This window comes from Mytilus californianus, unplaced genomic scaffold, assembly GCF_021869535.1.
Source record: "Mytilus californianus isolate M0D057914Y unplaced genomic scaffold, xbMytCali1.0.p SCAF_1, whole genome shotgun sequence".
In the NCBI taxonomy this organism is placed as follows: Eukaryota; Metazoa; Mollusca; class Bivalvia; order Mytilida; family Mytilidae; genus Mytilus; species Mytilus californianus.
Window position 1 is genome coordinate 101938534 of NW_026262581.1, and position 22387 is coordinate 101960920.

At 30.9% G+C, this 22387-nt stretch overlaps 1 protein-coding gene and 1 non-coding gene across 2 annotated transcripts in view; both read right to left on the reverse strand.

Moving 5' to 3' along the window:
- LOC127728258 (cell cycle checkpoint protein RAD17-like) overlaps nucleotides 1-22387 on the reverse strand; it is a 36672-nt gene that overhangs the window by 8854 nt on the left and 5431 nt on the right. The window contains exons 2-14 of the mRNA XM_052235546.1: nucleotides 19427-19538; nucleotides 18513-18785; nucleotides 17549-17626; nucleotides 15148-15298; nucleotides 9148-9284; nucleotides 8851-8903; nucleotides 7823-7948; nucleotides 7364-7433; nucleotides 6478-6589; nucleotides 5401-5601; nucleotides 3843-3931; nucleotides 1933-2079; nucleotides 1181-1330 (exon numbers count right to left, since the gene is read on the reverse strand). Of these exons, the coding sequence (XP_052091506.1) occupies nucleotides 1181-1330; nucleotides 1933-2079; nucleotides 3843-3931; nucleotides 5401-5601; nucleotides 6478-6589; nucleotides 7364-7433; nucleotides 7823-7948; nucleotides 8851-8903; nucleotides 9148-9284; nucleotides 15148-15298; nucleotides 17549-17626; nucleotides 18513-18785; nucleotides 19427-19516 (1677 nt within the window). The 5' untranslated portion in view covers nucleotides 19517-19538. The remainder of the gene's footprint in view (nucleotides 1-1180; nucleotides 1331-1932; nucleotides 2080-3842; nucleotides 3932-5400; nucleotides 5602-6477; nucleotides 6590-7363; nucleotides 7434-7822; nucleotides 7949-8850; nucleotides 8904-9147; nucleotides 9285-15147; nucleotides 15299-17548; nucleotides 17627-18512; nucleotides 18786-19426; nucleotides 19539-22387) is intronic.
- Nucleotides 10334-10497, reverse strand: LOC127716723 (U1 spliceosomal RNA). Its single transcript, XR_007989100.1, has one exon. It is a non-coding gene; the product is annotated as a U1 spliceosomal RNA (small nuclear RNA).

The window sequence follows — 22387 nt, forward strand, 5'->3', positions numbered from 1 at the left end:
ATCGTTTTATATTTTGTCATTAAATTTTAATTTGTGACATTTATATCAATTCTCCAAGATATACCCTTAAGCAACATCAATCAAATAACAAATTTTACATTCTATATCAATCAAATGAAACTGAAATTATAATTGCATCATCTCTTGTTAATATGGTACCATATGCTTACATTTGAAAATAGTCATGGAAATAAATGAACTCTAGACTACGCTTCACTTGCACTATTACATTAACTTGTTCAGTAAGACCTTTAATCTGGGTCAAAGTTTCAAGTTGATGTCCACAACTTCATGGTTAGCTACCATAAACTAATACTTTAAACTACCTAAAATCAGAACTATCACATTATAAGGGATGGACAGGTGATCAGACAGACTATCACACTGAACAGAAAACATAATGGCCCTTACTATGCCAGGTTTGGCATAATAAAAAGAAGAAATATCTTTTGTAGAATAACTGGAGACTAAAAATCATAAAATTTTACTCAATAATGGGAGTACAAAATTTGTGCTCAAAACACCAAATCCAGTAATTTGATTGATTGACTTATGAGTTAATCATAAGATAAATAAAAGTTGGCTTTAACCATAACAGAACTTATTTCTGATGCAGAGAGACTAAGCAATCAAAATCCCTGATTGAAGGAAACCCAGAATACCATGGCAAAAAAGAAAAAAGACAAATAGACAAACAACAGTCTACAAAACATTACCAGTACATAAAAAGCTAAAGATTGAGCAAAATAAACCTGTAAGGTGCACCACAACAGTCTACAAAACACTATCAGTACATAAAAAGCTAAAGATTGAGCAAAATAAACCCGTAAGGTGCACCACAACAGTCTACAAAACACTACCAGTACATAAAAAGCTAAAGATTGAGCAAAATAAACCTGTAAGGTGCACCACAACAGTCTACAAAACACTACCAGTACATAAAAAGCTAAAGATTGAGCAAAATAAACCTGTAAGGTGCACCACAACAGTCTACAAAACACTATCAGTACATAAAAAGCTAAAGATTGAGCAAAATAAACCCGTAAGGTGCACCACAACAGTCTACAAAACACTATCAGTACATAAAAAGCTAAAGATTGAGCAAAATAAACCCGTAAGGTGCACCACAACAGTCAGAAGTTCCTGCTCAAATGATAAATATTTCATTTAACTCACTTACCGTTTTATTTGCTGTGTACCACTGAGGTTTATTAAGTGGCCGCCATCCAAGCCCTGAACTTGCAGCATCATGTTTACTGCGAGATGAATTACAATGGATTATTCCCCTTGTAGCTACTGAAGCTGCATACTCTTGTAGCACTGATCTGGACTATAAATTTTATAGGTATATTACAACTGTTTTAATTATTGAAATTTACAAACAGAATTAGGTATTGAATTTGAATAATCTCCATAGCTCGTGGTATAGGTGTGTATGTATTGGTGTTAATGAACTTTGGATTCATTATTATTATTAGGTATTCATTTTCTTGGCTTTTTGTGGGTTTGTGAACCACGAATTTAGGTGTTCAACAAAATGGTGTGTTTTATTAAAAAACAAACACTAAGCTGTTGCATTATCATGAAATGACCGTATACTGAGCTTTCATTATTTTTTCTGTTAGCATGTAAAATTATAACCATAAAACTCTATGCTGTTTAACAAGAATTGAGATACTTATAATTCAGCAATGTTGCGTGCATTTATTATTGCAACTTTGAAGAATAGACAAAAAAGGGAATTTAATTATTGCAATTTCAGGAAAATCTGCATACAGATATATGTATCAAATATCAGAATGCAAGTTCTTATTATTGCAATTATAACCAAGTAGCATTATTTGCATTAATAAAAACCTCACAATAATTTCTGAATTTACAGTATTCTATTAGACTTAAGTTATTCTTGGATTTAAGAGAATCATAACTTACTGCCCAGTCTATGGTAAGATAATCTGCATCACTGAGATATTCTGTAGATCTGACCAAGTCTTCAATATTTGTATAAAATTCTAAATAATTTTGGTGTAGATATGCTGTAAAGTACTCTCCAGATAAATGGGACTTCTCAACAACATCCTGCAAAGGGAATTAACTCTGAACAAATCTTAGCCACATAAAACAGGTATTATAGAGTAAATTAAAGTGCCTGAAATCTTAGCCACATTAAACAGGTATTATATAGTAAAGTCCCTTTTTAGCTGACTTTTACTCAATGTTGTTATTCCACTGATTGAGATAAAAAAAGGGCATCTGAATGTTTTTGTCATTAATGGACTTTGATGTTGAAGGCAGATTTTCATAGTCTCTGTTGAAGTTATGCTTTTCTATACTCTGGGCAACTTAGAGCTTCACTTTCGATGTACTGTGAGCTCAATAAAGGTACCCCATTTTAAGTATTGCTCGCTATGAAGATGATGAACGATGGATGAAAACACACCAAGCAGTATAGCATTTTCACATGAAGCTTGATAAATTTCAGATCTGTAGTTCCTGAGAACAATGACAGAAATTTCATGGGACTTATTGACAGAAGTAAACCAGTATACCCTCTTCTTTAGAACAAGGCCAATATATCAATGATACTTCATATAGAGATCATGACCAAAGGTATGCATATAACTAATTCATATTAGACATGATTGTAAAGAATCATTTAAGATGTAAAATCCAACTAAAGCTTGTTATTCAGCTGAAAGATCTCACAAGTCTATACATAGTCTCTTATTTAATTTGCTGATTCAATTTTCTATGGTAACATTTACCAGATATTAGTATTTACCATAACGTAACATAAAATATGAATACTTTCAATAAATAATAGTTTACTGAACCTACAGAGCAAGTAATACAAACCTCAGGGTTAATCATTAATGGATCTCTTTCATGTTCTGATAGATGGGGCGGTAATCGTGGTAAGTCTGAATAGTGTACTGAACCAAACAATACAAACCTCAGGGTTAATTATCAATGGATCTCTTTCATGTTCTGATAGATGGAGCGGTAATCATGGTAAGTCTAAATACTGTGGATTCACTTATTTTCGTGGGTACCAATTTTCGTGGATTGCGGAAAACTTGCCTTTTCGTGGATATTTGATTTTGTGGTTTTGCAAAAGTCTTCATAAACCCTTATTGAAAATATGTAATTCGTTGAACATTGAATTTCGTGGTTTACATGTACCCACGAAATCCACGGAAATTGGTATCCAACGAATAATAATGAATCCACAGTAGTGTATTGAACCAAACAATACAAACCTCAGGGTTAATCATTAATGGATCTCTTTCATGTTCTGATAGATGGGGCGGTAATCGTGGTAAGTCTGAATAGTGTACTGAACCAAACAATACAAACCTCAGGGTTAATTATTAATGGATCTCTTTCATGTTCTGATAGATGGAGCGGTAATCATGGTAAGTCTAAATAGTGTATTGAACCAAACAATACAAACCTCAGGGTTAATTATTAATGGATCTCTTTCATGTTCTGATAGATGGGGTGGTAATCGTGGTAAGTCTGAATAGTGTACTGAAACAAACAATACAAACCTCAGGGTTAATTATTAAGGGATCCCTTTCATGTTCTGATAGATGGGGTGGTAATCGTGGTAAGTCTGAAGAGTGTACTGAAACAAACAATACAAACCTCAGGGTTAATTATCAAGGGATCTCTTTCATGTTCTGATAGATGGGACGGTAATCGTGGTAAGTCTGAATAGTGTACTGAACCAAACAATACAAACCTCAGGGTTAATTATTAATGGATCTCTTTCATGTTCTGATAGATGGGACGGTAATCGTGGTAAGTCTGAAGAGTGTACTGAAACAAACAATACAAACCTCAGGGTTAATTATTAATGGATCTCTTTCATGTTCTGATAGATGGGACGGTAATCGTGGTAAGTCTGAATAGTTAGATGGATCATCTCCTGTTAAAGTATAATATATATTTATATTTTGGTTATTTGATTGCAAGACTAAATAAAATGCTCCGCTGGGCGCAGCTTGATACGACCGCAGAGTTCGAACCCTGAACAGTTGGGGCAAGTATGGACACAACATTCAAGCTTGATACAGCACTGAATTTTGATTGTGATTAAATATTTGACACAGCATAGGTTTCTGACACAGAATGAATGTGGTCTAAGAACTTAAAAATTTTAAATTTACCTATTCAAACCATATCATTATTATTTGCTTTTATATATAAATCAGAAATAACCAATTTAAAATGGAAAATTTTAAAGGAAAAAAATGGAAAAACCCCCCCCCCCCCCCCCCCCCAATTTTTTGAACCCCCTTATGATTCATAACCCCCAATCTCAATCCCAGCCTTCCCTTTGTGATATGGAACCTTGTAGTACAATTTCATAAAGATCCATACACTTACACACAAGTTATTGTCCTGAAACTAGAAAAATGCTTGTTTTTTGCCCCTTTTCGGTCCCTAATTCCTAAAATTTTGAGGCAATTACCCCCAAAATCAATTCCAGCCTTCCCTTTGTGGTATGGTACCTTGCAGTACAATTTCAGAGAGATCCATACACTTGAACACAAGTTATTGTCTGGAAACTAGAAAAATGCTTATTTTTTGCCCCTTTTTGGCCCCTTATTCCTATATGTTTTGGGCAATTACCCCAAACTCAATTCCAGCTTTCCCTTTGTGATATGGAACCTTGTAGTACAATTTCAGAAAGATCCATAGACTTTTTGGCCCCTTTTTGGCCCCTAATTCCTTAACTGTTGGTACCATAACCCCCAAAATCAATCCCAACCTTCCTTTTGTGGTATTGAACCTTATGGTAAAATTTCATAGAGATCCATTCACTTGAACTAAAGTTAGAGTGCGAAAACCATTGTGTCTTTGGATGACGACGACGACGACGACGCCAACAACGTCATACCAATATACGACCACAAAATTTTTTTGCGGTCGTATAAAAATGTGCAAGTCTTCCAAAGAAAAGTGTCACCTGCTGTCCAAAATGATATAAGCATAAATGACAATGTGCCAACATCCATGTCTTTGTATTTCAAACCCAAAATATCACTCAGATAAAAAATTAAACTAGCAAGTGCACAATTTCATGTCCTGTAGAAGAATCTGTGCAAGTTTGGTGGAATTCGGTTAAGCTGTTTTCACGGAATTTATTTCAGATTGACAATTTTTTTTAATTTATATTCCTGAATGGGCCATGTAACTTTTTGGGCAATCAAACATATTTTCGGGTCTCAACAATATTATACATGTAATAATATCCTTACCATTAAATTTTTCTAGTATTTTAAGAAATTTGTAGTTTACAATGGTGCAACTTGAAAAAAAAAACACCACAATTATAATGTCTTTTCTTAATTTGATGGCTCTTCTTAACAAATGTTTATATATACAACTTACTTTTGCAGTAGAGAATTTTGCCCAGGGCTCTGAACAAGAATAATGAGGTATCTCTTCCTCCTATAGATGCTAACTCAGAATCAGGGTTAGCTGGGTTTTCAGACTTAGTTTTAGATTTCATCTTATTTGATCGGCTACTTGACTGTTTTTTTAAACTTGTTTTTCCTTTCAATCTTCCTCCTGACATTAGGTCACCAGTATCTAAAATAAATCAATTATATATGTTATACTGAAACATAATGGTGTCATCTTGGCCTGGTCTACTTTATGAAATGAAAAAAAGTGGAATTTTGTATCTATAGGCAATGATTTTTCAGAGACGATTTCTTTTTTAAATGATGTCCATGATTCAATCAACAAGAAATTTGGACTGCATAAAAATGATTGAGTAAATTTTGATGCAAATCATTTTCAGTGAAAATCTGTAAGACTAGCATCTTTCATTCATTTAAGTAATATTTTGTTTCTTTTTACTTTGAATTACATACTAAAAATTTCTTTAGTCATTGAATTAGCAAGTGGTGACTGCTACGACAAGGTGTTAATCTTACATGATATTGGTAATGTACTATTTAGGAAAATCCCCTTTGATGCTCACGAACATTTTATATTTTTAACTTCCCAAATTTATGGTTTGTAATTTTTCTGATGTAGATTTATATCAATTCTAGGAATATATGTATTTTTTATCATTTTTTTTTTATTATTATAATGATTTACTGAATTATTGTTAAACATGTGGAAATTTTATTTTTTTCATTTAAAAATATCTTTGTAATTATGTAATCAGGTATACCATAGAAAAAAAACCCAAACTGTTGACTAATGATCAGAATGGGAATATAACTTCCATTTATGTACATAAATTAGGATCAGCAATAACTTATTACCCAAGAATGTCCAGGCCTTGCGGTCATAAAACTTTCGATCGCGTTTATTGTACTCAGACTCAGAAATCAACCAATCAAAATACTGGATTTGGTGTTTCGAGCACAAATATTGTACTCCGAGTACTGAGTAAAGTTTTATGGCCGAGGGCCCTGGTCTAGTTTATTCAATTTATATGATTAGTTTTACCTTTCTCACAAGCAAACTGTAAGGCATTGATAGCTCCTCTAATATCACCAGCACTTGACATAGCTATAGATTCTAACACAGTCTTGGATGGAATACTAAACTTGTGGCAACCCTAAAAAGTATAATCACAATGTTTTTAATGGGACATAAACCTCAGAAGTTTCTAGCAATTGAAATAAAAATAAGGGTGCAAATACTGAAATATCTTGCCTGCTTTATTCATCACAATTGAAATTTATGTTGAAAGTCTTATAGATCAAGGTCAGATGAACCCTGACGAACAGACATCAGGTGAACCATGAAAATAGGTTAAGGACGAGGGAAATATGCCAGATATAAGGCATCTGTATACCAGATATGGATTATCAAGCTATTTTACTTCCTGAAATATTAGTAAACTTTATACAAAGAGCTGATGCTGCCACTGATGGATTAGCACCACTATATCTCACATTCTGAAACATGATACAGGGGAGACAATAACTTGTCAAATCATATCGCTGGAATAATTTGACATTAAAACTAAGCCAGATCATTTGAAGGTTTTTTTTATAACAGCAAATATACTTGAGAATAAAAAACAATGAAGTAAAGATTTCTTGTTAACTTGGTCGGACACTGATACCTTACTATTAATTCATTTTTTGTGAATGTTTTATTTTGACATGTTTAATTTTGGGACTTTAATCAAACATAATATGAAAACAGCCAAATTATCTGAATTTACAGTATGGTGAAGTTTTATTTTAATATGTGTAATAATTTAAACAGAAAATTTGATCATACACTAATATATAATTAATAGGCTTTGAGATAAAAAAAAACAAAAACAAAAAACATATTAACTTTCACAATCATTATAATATCTACAATGTAAGTGTTATACCTGATTTGATTCCTGGGTAGCAATCTTTGTTAGTACTTTTACCATACTTGTTGGCGCTACTGCATTAAAACTGCCAAATAAAAAGAAACATGGAACTATCATATTTTTATACATTGCACTCTATTCAATTTCTTCCATTAAAAAAACACATGTTGCTTCTGAAAGGCACTTTGTCAATCAGGAGTACCAGTTTAAACTTTTTGACAAAATCATGAAAATTATCATGATGTAGGCATTGTTTTTGTGCAATTATTTTACATCTATTTCATTCATTTTCAATTTCCTATTGTATCTTTGGAAAAATGCTTCATATATAATTTTTTTTTCAAAATTCAGCTCTAGTTGAATGAATTTGAAATGCATAACAAAATTTCATAAAAATCTAAAATGCAGCCAAATTGAGTTAATTTTGTGCTAAGGTCTTAATTTTAAAAGGGGGGATGACAATTTATATTTTACCTGATGTTTTCAATATCTAGCTCATGCTGCAAATCTTTAGGAAATAAAAGTCTTTCATTAGAATCTCCTTTAGTAGAATCGCTAACTATAAACACTAAAGGACATTTACCAATCTTTCTGTATTTTCTGAAATAAAAGGAAAATTAATGGTCTAATTTACTGAAATCTAATATGCAGACAACATTGGCCAGATCAAATTTATTTGAAACTGAATGTAAACCTAAGGCAAGCATAGCTTTATCCAGACATTTGCTTGAATATCTAATGGTAAAAGCTGGCTTTTTAAATGTAAGAATTCAGAAAAATGTTTATAAAATAATATATATTATTTGTCTTGCAGTGTACTAAAACACTGATATGTTGAGTCAATAAACTTTCAAAAATAAAGAAAATATACTTATTTCTGTAACCAAACTATCATCTGCAGATTTTAAGTAAAAGAAAGACATATTTTCATTAAATTCATATAGTTCAAAGTTTGTTTTCTTCATAATACTGTGCAATGAATAAAAGATTATAAGACCAATGAATTTGCGATTTTTCTTATCCAAGATATGCTAAACACAACTAAAAGAGTCATGCACTGTTTTTAAGATAGTTATGTTATACCAGATTGTGTCCTATATTTCTTTCAGTCTGGAAAGAGCTAATCTGATCTAATCTTTGCTAAATTTTCATCTTATTAAGAAAATTCTAGAGGTTTACTTTCTGCAAGATTATTTTACATATGCATACTTTTCAGGTCATAAAAGTAATATGAGGTGTAAAATGTAAGACAGAAAGTCACAATTCAATATGAGTTTTGTTATGTAATTGACTTACAAATTCACTATAAGATACATGTTCAAAAATCTTCAGTGAAGTATTTAAAAATAAAATTGAAAGGTCATAAGACATATTACAACAAAAACATCTTACAGATTACTCCAATTACCGTAACATATAACTACCAACCATTGGTTATTAGGTTCAGTACTTTTGTATTACAACTGATCCTGACCTACTGGCAAGGTAAACATAGATCTTACCTTACTATGTCATGAAAAGTAGAGGCATCTCTGTAAAATACATTTGGAAATTCCTGAAATGAAGATAAAAGTTTGACATATTGATACATCTCCTTTGCTTTGTAGTAAAATGCAAAATAATTATAACTTTGGTATTTATTTCAAAGTAACAAAAGAATACTAAAAAAAACAAGAGTAAACCATGCTGCAATATCAATAAATGCCTGAAATCAAAATTCTGTAGATTACATTTTAACATATATCTTTATCCCAAATCTATGTTTATCTGTGTGGAACATCTTGTACATGTATATTTACCTCAACAAGAATGACTTTCTTTGATGATACTTCTTCACCAAATATACCAAGAGAATTATATTTGTTTGCTCTCAATAGAAACTGTTGGAACAATGACATCTGAGATTCAGAGGACAAATATCTGTATGGTTTGTTATCTAAAAATAAGAGTAAATACCATAATGTGTCTTCAATCGTTAAATTTTAGAATTTTTATAAAGGACAATGTCTCAAACTGAGGTCAACTCACTGCTCAAATGAAGTTGTCAGGTGCACATGTTCATTTGTTTATTTATATTTAATTATTCACATACAAAATGTTTTCAATCTACCTTGTATAGATTTTGAGTCACACACTTAAACCCAAATGACCAATCAAAATAGCTAAAGGCTCTATGACATGTGTCATAAGGATTTAATAGCCAAAATCTTACCAGATATGATTTTAATTCTTAACCAAATAGCATTAGTCTAAGATGTAAGATAAGATAAGAAAGTGGAAGGAACTGAAAACAAGTCACATGGTATGGCATAACCAGATGAAGTTTGGTACCATATTTTAAGAACCTATGACTTGTAGTAAGATGATGCAACAGAAATATGTTACTGGCAGATGGAAAAAAGGAGAGGAACAGACAGACTGGGGTAAACTAGTATACCCCTCTCTTCAGTACCCCAAAAATAGAGGAAATATACCAGTACATATATTCAATGATATATTTTTTTCTTTTACATTAAATCATAATAAACTAAAGTTTTATAAATTAAATATTCATAAAAAATATAACCCTTTTGGTGATATACCTCAGATTACGTATTTATACATCCCTGGCTTTCAAATGTTTTGGTTTGAGTGTTCCTGATGAATGTTAATCCAGAAAAGTGTTTCAGATTAACAAAATTTATTAAGTCTTATTTTGATTTATGCACAATGCACTGAGGAAATTGAATAAATTCTTAAATATTTCTGAATATGGCGTTCGAGAAAGACTGCATAAAATTCTGGAATATATTTCAATCCCTCCAAAAGAACAAAAATAATTTCTCTCCTTTAACTATAGGAATGTGTATAAAAAAATTCTCATAAATTCAATAGCAAATCAATTATGCAAAATTAAAATAAAGCATTATGATTTTGCAAAAGGTGAATCCTGCAGTATGAACAAAGACTTAAAGGAGAATGCTGTTTTATTTCTTTTATAATTTTCAGGGGTTAGCGCGAACGCAGTCCCCCACACTAAAAAATTGCGTACCCGAGATGCCCACATTTGGGGCATTCGCAAGCTTCAGCCTATCCGAAGTGCAATGGAAAGGCCTCGACCTGGGGAGACCGCCTTTTTGATCACGGTGCTCCCTGTACCAGGTAAGTATGCTAGAACAGAAAATTTTTAATCTTTTGAATCATAAAATTATTTTATCACACAAGGTGACTAATGAAAATTGAAAAACTGCAATTATTATTTAGTGATTAATTAATCATAGTTTATAGAATTATATATACATTCTTTATAAACTATAAGTTATAATGAGTAATTTCATTCTTAAAATAACTTATTGTTATTGCTATAATATTGATTTTATCTAGAGGAAATGTTGAAATGAGATAATAAGTAACGACAACTCTACCTGTACGATATATTGTGTTTGTTTTCACCTGTATTATTTAACAATAGGGAATATTTTGATAAATGTCATGTCATAAAAAGTTATATAACTGTTATGTGGAATAAAGATATAATAATATTGAAAATATGACTAAATCTGTAAATTTAGTAACTTTTTTTTATACAATTATCCTCAACGGAGTCATACAAGTTGTTTTAATTGCTGTCTAAGACTAGTAACTTCATATTGAACTTGAAAACTAACAGGTCAGCAAGGACCCTGATAGCACATTTTTGTGTAGGCACACAGACGGAATGCATACAAAGCAATTCATGTTCATGGGTTGCCAATTTTTATAATTTTGACACTAGCAATTAATTCAGGATTTGTCCTAGATAAGTTTTCTTAAAGTCAAAAGCACCAGGTCATTTGGAAGGCATTCTCATAAATGATTGTCTACCAATAATTTTTTGACACAGAGAATCACTTTCAAATTGCAAATTATACCTGAATAACAATTTTTACAAAACAGATGAAATCATGGTTCTAAAAATTTATTTTAATTTATTAAATATATATTATAATTTTTAACAAAATTTAAGTTTTTAACACAATTTTGAAATCATGGAACAATTTGGAAAGCTTATTATAGCTATTTTTCAATATTTGTTGGAATCCTATTAAAATTGTTTGTAAAAAATTGTGATTTTTTAACAAGAAGGAAGTTAATTCCAATTGGAAAAAAAAGATTTGGCACCTTCAATCACATTGATATAAAATATTCACTTATATATCTCTTTTTGTTGAAATCATATTGTAAGAAGATATTTCTCAAAATTTGATAAGAATAGCAGGTTTGCTGCCACTGTTGTCTGTCATTGTGGAACTAAAGCCAAATGCAGATAACTTCTTTTTCTTGGACTGAGATGAATTTAGAAAATTTAATTTTCCCTTCTCAATCAAATATGATTGACAATAAGAATGTTTCATATATAAAGTTTTGAGAAGTAGAAACCATTCTTTAGTGGGTTTTGGTTATTTGCATAGCTGTATATGACATCAGACAATCAAAGTACTGAAGTACTGAACATCAGATGACCGCAAGTTCTTGTGGATGGTCACAAGCACTTGTCTTAGAAAAAAAAAATCACATCTCTATACCTGAAAGTGAGGTTAATGTACAGAGATATATTTTTTTCTGAGACAAGTTCGTGCGTGGATGATGAATAAATGACAAGGAATTCAACCTCACCATAATAACTATTATATTGTAGTGATACAAATCAGTATACTCTGGTTTGTTGTTATATATTATATTAACATTTGTATATAACAGTTACATGTATATATAATTTTCATTTATTTGTATATCATTCTATTCTACTATTTTAATAATAGTGCAGTGCAAGAACATGGTGAACACTCTTCTGTATTAATTTGATTTTTCTAATAGTAATAGATTGGATTTGAGCAGGCATTCATATTTTCCAGCAAAACGTTCTTGAGATATTCTTCCGCATGCGTTAACACAATTTTTCTGTACGTGTGCATAGATATTAATGATTTTTTACTTATATATATATTTCTAACGACAAAACATTTTCATATTATTAATTTATGTTCTAAAAAAAATATTTTTATGAGTATTCATTGAAGAAATTAATTTATAACAAGCGATAAGGAATGTTATTTTGCACTCGATAATGTCCGCTTATTTATACGAACGGTTACCAGTCAAAAACGAAAGTCAAATCTCTGTGGCAACAATACATCGGAATGCCCTCATGGTCATCCCGATGTAAAAATGATACAGTTATTAAACGGAGTATGGGTATCTCTGAAATCTGAAACTTATGGACAGAACAAGATTGAAAGTACAATTCCCTAAAAAAAGGATGAACAGCTGTGATCAACATGTGCAGTGTTGCATTCAATAAAATGTATTTGTCTCATATACTATATCATTGAATTTAATTCTTTCAATAAAGATCATAAACTTATTTTGTTCTTTATTTTGTTTTACCTACATAACATGAGAAATAAAAATAGAAGCAGTAATTATTGTTCTATAAATAAATGTTTTCCTTGATCCGTACATAATATCAAACATAACAACAAAAAGTATTGTTTATAAAGCTGTTCAATATATATTGCTACAGTTTTTTCATAAGAGTACTTCTATGCCTTTGACATGCAGTATTTACCATCTTCTTCAAAGTGTGTGTATCTGTTTCATTGACCTTGATATTTTCAGTATATGCAGTGGTAACGGGGCCCTTTGCAAGTTTTTTGTTTGATGTGAGTGTTGTGCATCAAAGTTCAAACATGATTGGAAAAAAGTCTTAAAACATATTTAAATCCGCAGTGTTGTTAAAAATGATAACTAATCACACCAAGTTACATTTTGCAATTATGAGTGTACACAATCTAATGGCCTTCCAAAATTAATTTTTCGAAATTATTGTTTTAATATTCATCCAGAAAGTAATCAATGGACAATGTTGAATTCCATAGTAATACTATTAGTGGTCATGTTTTTACAACAATTACAGAATGTACCTATTTGACATATTTATGACCTCGAAAAGAGCTCAAAATAGACACAAAGAAAACTTTCTTATGAACTTTATCAACAAATTCCTGTTAATCAGCGCTTATTATTTTTAATGTAACCATCTAATCATCGCCTTTTTGTCTATAGTTATTGATTATTACCATTTCCCACTTTCCCACTTTGTTAATCTGTATGCATGTGTAAGATATTATTGGCATATGCTAGACGAAACAACTTACCTGTAATTGCCCCTGATATTGATTTTAATGCCTTTTTAGTCATGAATGAAAATTTTGAAAAGGGAAAATGTTGGTGTCAGAAATATTGCTAGCATCTATATTTTGTTGCCTGATGCAATAAAAAAATCACATCTTGCGACATTGTCAAGGCCCCAGTGAGATCCCAGATATTTTAATTTTCATTGAAATCCTAGCACAAAAAAGATGTTTCTCCAAATTTGTAAATTTCTAACGACTTCAAATCTTTATTGTCTTTAAACTAAATTCGTATGTAACAAATATATAACACAAAGTGCATTTAAGGCTTCACAAACAGGATAGCACATCCTAATTTTTACAGTGATGTTGTTTACCGAGCCTGTAAATTAAGACACAATTCAGATAAACTTATCGATCCTATAAATAAACTTAATCTCAAAGGTTACAAATTCAACACTGTAAGAAGTTCTTTGAATATTGTTTTTATTGGTATAAATATTGGTTTTGTTATCATTAATTAAAACTGACTAAATATTATTGTTATACACTTATGTTAATTCACTGTCCAACTATCTGTTGATCCCTATAATTCAGAACTGCACAAGGTCATGTTTTACATGTTCTCGGACTGTTGATGACGTCTTTACACTTAATCCATTGGATGTGTACTGATTCATATTTCAGATACATGATTTTTTCAGTTGTTATTGGCTTTGAACTAGCTTTCAGTAACTCTCAGATCTGTACTTTGTGTCTTTTGTGTTTTTGTTAGTTTTTTTTGTGCTTTGTATCAATCTGATGAGTCAAGCCCTTTTCATTCAATTTTAATAGTATGTTCTTATGTTTTACTGTTACACCACTGCCCTAGGTTTGGGGAAGGTTTGCGCCAGCAAACATGTTTAACCCGCAACATTCTGTATGTGCCTGTCATAAGTCAAGAGCCTGTAATTCAGTGGTTGTCGTTTGTTGCTTTATAAATCAATTTGTTTTTCATTTATTGTTTTGTACAAAAATCAGGCTGTTAGTTTTCTTGTTTGAATTGTTTTACATTTATCATTTTGGGGCCTTTTATAGCTTACTATGCTTTATGGGTTTTGCTCATTGTTGAAGGCCGTATGGTGACCTATAGTTGTTAACTTTTATGTTATTTGGTCTCTAGTGGAGAGTTGTCTCATTGGCAATCATACCATATTTTCTTATTTTCATACAGTAAAATATTACATCATAAAATAACTGATCAAGTTAATATATCAAGAGTCCCCTGTCCTAAGTTCTAATGACTATTTTTCATATAGGAACTAAGTTTACTTACTTGAGATGGTGTTGACTGGTTTAATATATAGTTTATTTTTTCATTTTCTGATAAATCAATAAAATTCATGTTATAGTTATATGTTTCATTTAAATAAATATATTTTAGTTCAGCGTTAATTTTACACAGCCTTTGTTCCCTTCTACATATAAAATTTGGTGTATTTAAACAACATTCTACCCGTTAATTTGGTTTAAGACTGCTATATAAGAATTATTTACTTTTTTTCATCTATTATTTCTAATATAGCATAAAAAGGTTTACATTGTGGCTTGTGGCTGATATTTTACAATATCAATGTTCAGAAAATCTGATAATCTGTAAATACATACCTGAAAATGGGTCTGTAAAACTTTTGTCTGTTGTATTGGTCAACGGATTAATCCATTCTTGTATGGTAAATCTGAGATCCTTAGATAAAGATTGTATTGTGGCAGTCTTTCCAACACCAGCTGGTCCTGTTAGCAATAATACTGGTGGCAGCTGAAAAAATGAGGAGGGAGATAAAATACGAAGTAGAATGCATATTCCTGTAATGAAATCGTTACAAATATGCAACATATTGACATCAATCCTGCTTTGCATTGTACATGTGTAATTTACATTTTTTTTTGCTTAAAAAGTCTTCAATGTAGTTTGCATATACAATCACCTATTCCATGAAAGATCACCTCTGGTCATCTTTCAAAGTATGTGTTTAATCAGTCAAATGATTTCCAATAAGAAAACAGTTTTTTTCTTTCAAGTCTTGTGTTTTGAGCTGGTTAAAATTTTTTGGATTTTAATTGACACAAAAAATGAATTGTATCAAAAACAATAATCATGTATGTTTAAAATGGGTCCAATCTTTGTCAGTGAAAAGTTAATTAAAAAGTAATTGAAATAAACTAGGATTTTGCGTACTAAACTGGAAATTATACTAAACTAGAGGCTCAAAGAAGCCTGTGTCGCTCACCTGATATTTCTGTTTACAATTGATGTGTGAAATAATGCAACCATTATACTTTTGCTTTAGTTTCAGAGATATAAGCCAAAAACTGCATTTTACCCCATATGTTATATTTTTCAGCTATGTCGGCAATGTTGGTTGGTACCCCAGGTCAAAGGACACATTTTTTAAACTAGATACCCTAATGATGATTGTGGGCAAGTTTGTTTAAATTTGTCTCAGTAGTTTCAGGAGAAGATTTTTTGTAAAATTTACAAAAATTTATGAAAAATTGTTAAAAATTGACTTTAAAGGACAATAACTCCTTAAGGGGTCAATTGACAATATGGTCATGTTGACTTATTTGTAGATCTTACTTTGCTGAACATTATTGCTTTTTACAGTTTATCTCTATCTATAATAATATTCAAGATAATAACCAAAAACTGCAAAATTTCCTTAAAATTACCAATTCAGGGGCAGCAACCCAACAATGGGTTGTCTTATTTGTCAGGGAAGATAGATCTCAACCTGATGAACATTTTTACCCATTGTCGGATTTGCTCTAAATGCTTTAGTTTCAGAGATATAAGCCAAAAACTGCATATTACCCCTATGTTCAATTTTTAGCCATGTCGGTTGGTAGGCGGGGTCATCGGACACATTTTTTTAACAAGATACCCTAATGATGATTGTGGGCAAGTTTGGTTAAATTTGTTTCAGTAGTTTCAGAGGAGAAGATTTTTGTAAAAGATAACAAAAATTTACAAAAAATTGTTAAACATTGACTATAAAGGGCAATAACTCCTTAAGGGGTCAATTGACCATTTTGGTCATGCTGACTTAATAGTAGATCTTACTTTGCTGTACATTATTGCTGTTTACAGTTTATCTCTATCTATAATAATATTCAAGATAATAACCAATAAACTGCTTCGCCCAGCGCAGCTGGATACGACCGAAGAGGTCCAACCCTAAACAGTTGGGGCAAAAATGGACACAATATTCAAGCTTGATACAGGTCTGAATTTGGATTGTAATTAAATATTTGACTCATAATAGGTTTCTGACACAGAATAAATGTACAAAGAACTTGAAATTGGTTGTATGATTTGCCCCCCCCCCCCCCTAATTTTTTAAACTTGATACCCTAATGATGATTGTGGCCAAGTTTGGTTAAATTTGGTCCAGCACTAACCCTAATCCTAACCTTTGGGTCAGGTGAGCTTAGTAATAACATTTTTTAGAAACCCCAAACAGAAAATAATTAAGGATTTTATCCAAAGATCGATTGGATATTTTGAATAAAATCCTTAATTATTTTCTATATATCCAATCGATCTTTGGATAAAATCCTGAATTATTTTCTGTTTGAAGTTTCTAAAAAATGTTCCTTTTTTAGTATATAAGGCCTTTGTATTTATACATTATCAATATTACTCTCCTTACTCTTGGCAAAAATCAAGGTATTCTCCTAAACGTTTGGCACAGCAAACACCATGTTTTTATGTGGTAATGACATTGTTATGGTATGACAATATTTTGAGTTGGAAAATTGTGAAATTCTGAAAATTTTCATAGAGAGGGGTCAAATTTTGTTGATTTTAATGGCAACAAATCAGTCTATAGCAGAGGACTACCAAACACTGAAATTATGGTTACCAGGCCACCAAATTGTTCCTCACATAAAAGACAAGACAACAAAAGAAATTAAAATTTTGTCAGATTTCAAAAGTAAGGACAAACTAGTGTGTTGTTAACCTTTCTTTGTATCATATTAGAACAAAACAGTATTATGATCACACCTTGCCTTGTGCTGACAAATGTTTCTGTATCCAACATTCCACTTCACTTATCTTCTTTTTGTGCACTGCTAGATCTGACTAAATAAATAAATGGTAAATATAATTTTTTTATGCAGTGCCATAACCATGATAACGAATGTTAAACACAAGAAATAATTTATTCTGCCGATTTTCATTTTGGTAATAGTCTTTAGTTTTCTATGTAATGTGTTTTATGGATTCTTGTGTGACCTTTTGTTAAATTCTTTTGCTATGACATTGTTCACGTCTTTGTCCTTTGGTCTTTTGGATACTGGTAATTTTCTCATTGGCTATCATTACAAATCTACATTTTCAAATTTTACAAGCTCTTAAGACATATATATAAAATATCTGATTATTAGAATAGAATTCTATATAAAGTTTTCAATTTGGCATTTTTTTTAATTTCTAATCGTAAACTATAAATGTAATATCATAACATCTCATCATAATTTATTTCTTTACAAATTGGACATCAAATGGACAAGATTTAACAAAGAGCATGCAAATATGCATATACAAATTGTTTTATCTTCTGTCATAATTAAACTGGTTAGGCATTTTTTCTCATGTAATTGTTTAAAATAATAGCAGATGATGAATTATCATCATACTGTGGATTAATTTTTCTTCATGAGTACCAATTTTGTGGATTTTGTTATTAGGAATACATCAAGAATTTAAATGTTTAACAAAGTTCAATTTTCCTATATGCTTGGATGCAGAATTTGTCCAAACCCTCAAAATCAAATTCTCAAAAATGTGATTTTCCTCAATCCACAAAAAAAAATGGTATCCTCTAAAAGTAAATGTATCCACAATACTAGAATTTATTTTACATGCAGTTTCTGAAGTCCACTTATAGTTTTTTTAATATATTACATTAACCTGATTATCTTTGTGCTCTTTTTGTGTTTTATTTTTGATTGAAATAAAAACCTACCTGAGATTTAGGTGCATATTTGTCTGACCAAAGCTCTGTTTCAAAAGCAGGTCTATTATTTTTAGTGTTGGTAAATTTTTTTGCTGGAACATAAGAACCACTGAAATATTTGTTTACAGGTAGGCTTCCCTGGTTTGATGTTTGACTACTGCTCAAGTCATTTGATGACTTTTTCCGTGACCAAGTTGGCTTTGAAGAATTTTTTTTAGTTGACTTCTGTGGTTCATTACCAATGAAATCACCAAATGCTGATGTTACCCACTGACTTGTATTCTGGAAAAATAAAATAGGTAAATGCTTTATCTCTGTGGATAATATCAATGAGACAAAAGCCTATTAAAACAACTGCATCCACTGATATGAGGCCTACAGGTGTAGATGCTTTCTAAAAGTGGCTTTAATTTTTGCTGAAAAGCTACTCTTGGGACCATGTTTTTTTAAGCATGAATGCATATTGAAATAAACAGTGTCTGAGTATGTTCAGTCCATGATCTTGGAACTAACAGGAGCCCAATAGGTAAACAGATTCTGCAGACACCTAATCAATACCCCACCCACTAACCCTGTTCTAAAATGATAGATATTCATATGTATATGTCTTTTTGTTTAATCATTCAACCAATCTTGTTTAATTTTTGTAGGTAGTTTTTTTGTGATGTCAGAAGTTTTTTGAAAAGACTGAAATGTGAAGTTTTTTTTTCTTCAGTAAAGTGGTGCTGTGTGAATTTGAGGTCATGGTGACCTAGTTATTTTGTTGTATTATATGTATTGAACAAAATCTTTCAACTTAGTTGATTTTAGCCAGAATGGCTATTTATATGTTTTATTTTTTTCTTAACATGATTAATAAATAAATCTTTTAATTTCCAGTGAATTAGAACTTAAACATGATAAAAATAATAATAATGTGGTACCTTGTTTACACTGTTTACTTCTGATCTTTTCCTCTTCCTGTCCAAAGATGGCGGAGGGGAATCAGTCAAGTCAATAACAGAATCATCCATTGAACAACAAACCTTTATTTATCTATAAGATATAAAACAAAGGGTTGTATAGAGTTTTGTATAAATATACATTAATAAACTATAGAGTCCTTCTCGGTCATGATGTCTCACAATGTCTATTATAAAATTTTCAAAAGCAGATGTAAGACCTACCTCTTTGCTACATATGGCTCTTATTTAGTTATAATATAGATTTTATAACGAGTTAAAACAGGATGTCGCTTGATATCATCTCAAGTCATTTAATTTCAATATAACTAGAACACACCCGCGACATTGCGGGTCCGTGGCTGAATTAAAGTACCTATGCCTTATTTTCTGCCTGGATTGTCATCTGATAAAGTCAAGCTGATTGTAAGGTGCACAATTTTCTCTGCTTTCAAAATCTTTCTGTTTGAACCCGTCCTGGTTTTCTTACCAACTTACTAAATTCAATTTTTTAACTAATTAACCAAAATTAATATTGGTATTGAGGTGGAAAACAGCTAAATAGTGTACTATAGTTTGACATTATATATAAAACAACTACTGGAGGAATTCCAGGTTCTCCTGATAGAGGAGGGATTTACAGAAGGTAACAGGTAACTACAACCGGAAACTACATGTGACATATACTATTGGTATTGGTATAGGATTTGACCCAGAACTTAGTAATATTAATCATGTGGAAAAATAAAGGGCCTGGAATGGTGGAATTTTTAAACAACACCATTATCCTAAAGTTGAATTCTTTGATTCATCGTTTTTACGTCATGCCGGCTTATAAATTGGACCTCGTTATTTTAGTAGTACATTGTATAGTTAATAAACGATTATTACATATGCAAAACTATGTTTTTGTTATAAATACGTGATAAACTATATTATTAATCGGAAATGTTTACTATACATTGCATACTGGTTAATGCTTTTAACCTGATGTATATATAATATATATGAATATAGGTCTGTTTTTTTATTGCATCTTTTGTCTTTTCCTATCTATATGTCTAGATATATAATTAGATATTAAAGAAAATGTATCTTATTATTTATATGCATATAATCATACCTAATATAATTTGTTTTTCTAACCATGCTAATAGGAAACAAGAATACCACTCATTCAGTTATAATAAACTACTGGTAATTTTAGCAGAATATTAAATTATGACCAAAACATTTAGCAATATCTTGGCTTCAAAAGTTGAAGGCTCTACACATTGTTTATTGGAATTGTGGATAAATAATATAGTAATTAGGTTGTCATGGTGTTATGAATATTAAAGCTTGACAGTTACGATCCAATATTTGTTACTTTTTTTAACAGCTCATGCTGGGAACAGTTTATGTTCCTGGCTCATGCTAGGGGAATTTTGTACAAACCAAATTTTGAAAATTTTCTCAATAAAGTAATTGATCTCAATATCATTTCACTGACACAAACTTAACCACGAAGAAATAATATAATTTTAAAAGGTCTTCAACTTGAAACTTCCATTTCAGGTCCGTTGGAGAATCGACAGAAATTATCTGTTTACTAGCCATAAAAGGTGTTTCATAAGAATTACAATTCTCTTTTGTTATAACTAAAATGATAAACATTATTTTTTGTACATGTGAGTTACATTCTCAGTTGTTGAGATTGGTAAAAGAATGAATTCAAACTATTTTGTCATTGTGTTGTATCCTTAACTAAATTGAATTACCAGTGAAGTTAGTGAACTACCTTGTACTTTAATCATAGTCTTTTAAATATTTACCACTAGAGGATTGTTTTCCAAAGGCTGTTGATCTTTCCAAAACAATGTCAATGAATATGTTATGAATGTCTCAATAGGGGTGACCAATCAATAAGTATAATCATCAATTAAAGAAGCTATCATTCATTTTAATGTATTTTATCTATAATTGTTTACATCAAAATGAATGTCTTAGGAGTTACTACATATAATTAAATCTTGAAAATGACTCCCATAGGACAAAATCAATTCAACTTCATTTTTATGTGCTCACTTTCCTATCAATTTCTCCTTCCAAAATCTAATTAGTTTCTATTTCCAGCTTTTGATGGCCATCCCATGAGACCACCATCCTGACAATAATCCGTCAAAAAGTAGATATTATCTGTCAAAAATTAGATATTACAATGTATATTGAATGTAATGTGTTCCACTTAAATATTTTATAGGCTTACAGCAGTTTCATTGGGACACATACTCTTTTTAGTCCATTTAGACCATATTTATAATATTATCATCAAAGCCCTGTTGTATGTACCGGTATGTTCTTCACTTTTCTTATGCAGAAAATTCAACATGTTCAAAGTACACAGATAATTATTTTAACATGAAAACAAAATAAAAACATATTAAAGCAAAGGTTTTAACCACTTTGTACTGATACAGACTCTTCATGATAAACTTTTTAAACCACAAGCATGAAGCTCAATTCTACGAAAATTTTAGTTGGATTCTGTTGGCTTGTAGAGAAGAATTTTACAAGCCCGAAAGCAATTGTACAAGCCTGGGCTGGTGGTCTTGTGGTTAAGCTTGAAGACTGCTGATAAAGAATAAAATATTAACATGAATAATTGAATGCAGTGTGCTTCCCCAACAGCCTTACAGAAGAAAGTACCATGGTGCTATCTGAATAGATCTTTCATATGAATTCATGCATTTTAATTGTTGTAATTTTATTATAAGGAAACAGTGCTTTTTCAAATCTCATGTTGCTATTTTAAAATACTGGTGAGAACACTGGAAAGTACTGGTAAAGTGTAAAAAATCAGTTGACTGTAAAATAAATTTTTCATTATAGTTGAATAGTACAATGTACTTATAAGTTATAATGAAACTTTATTTGTGTTCCTCATTTACAGTACAGCAATAT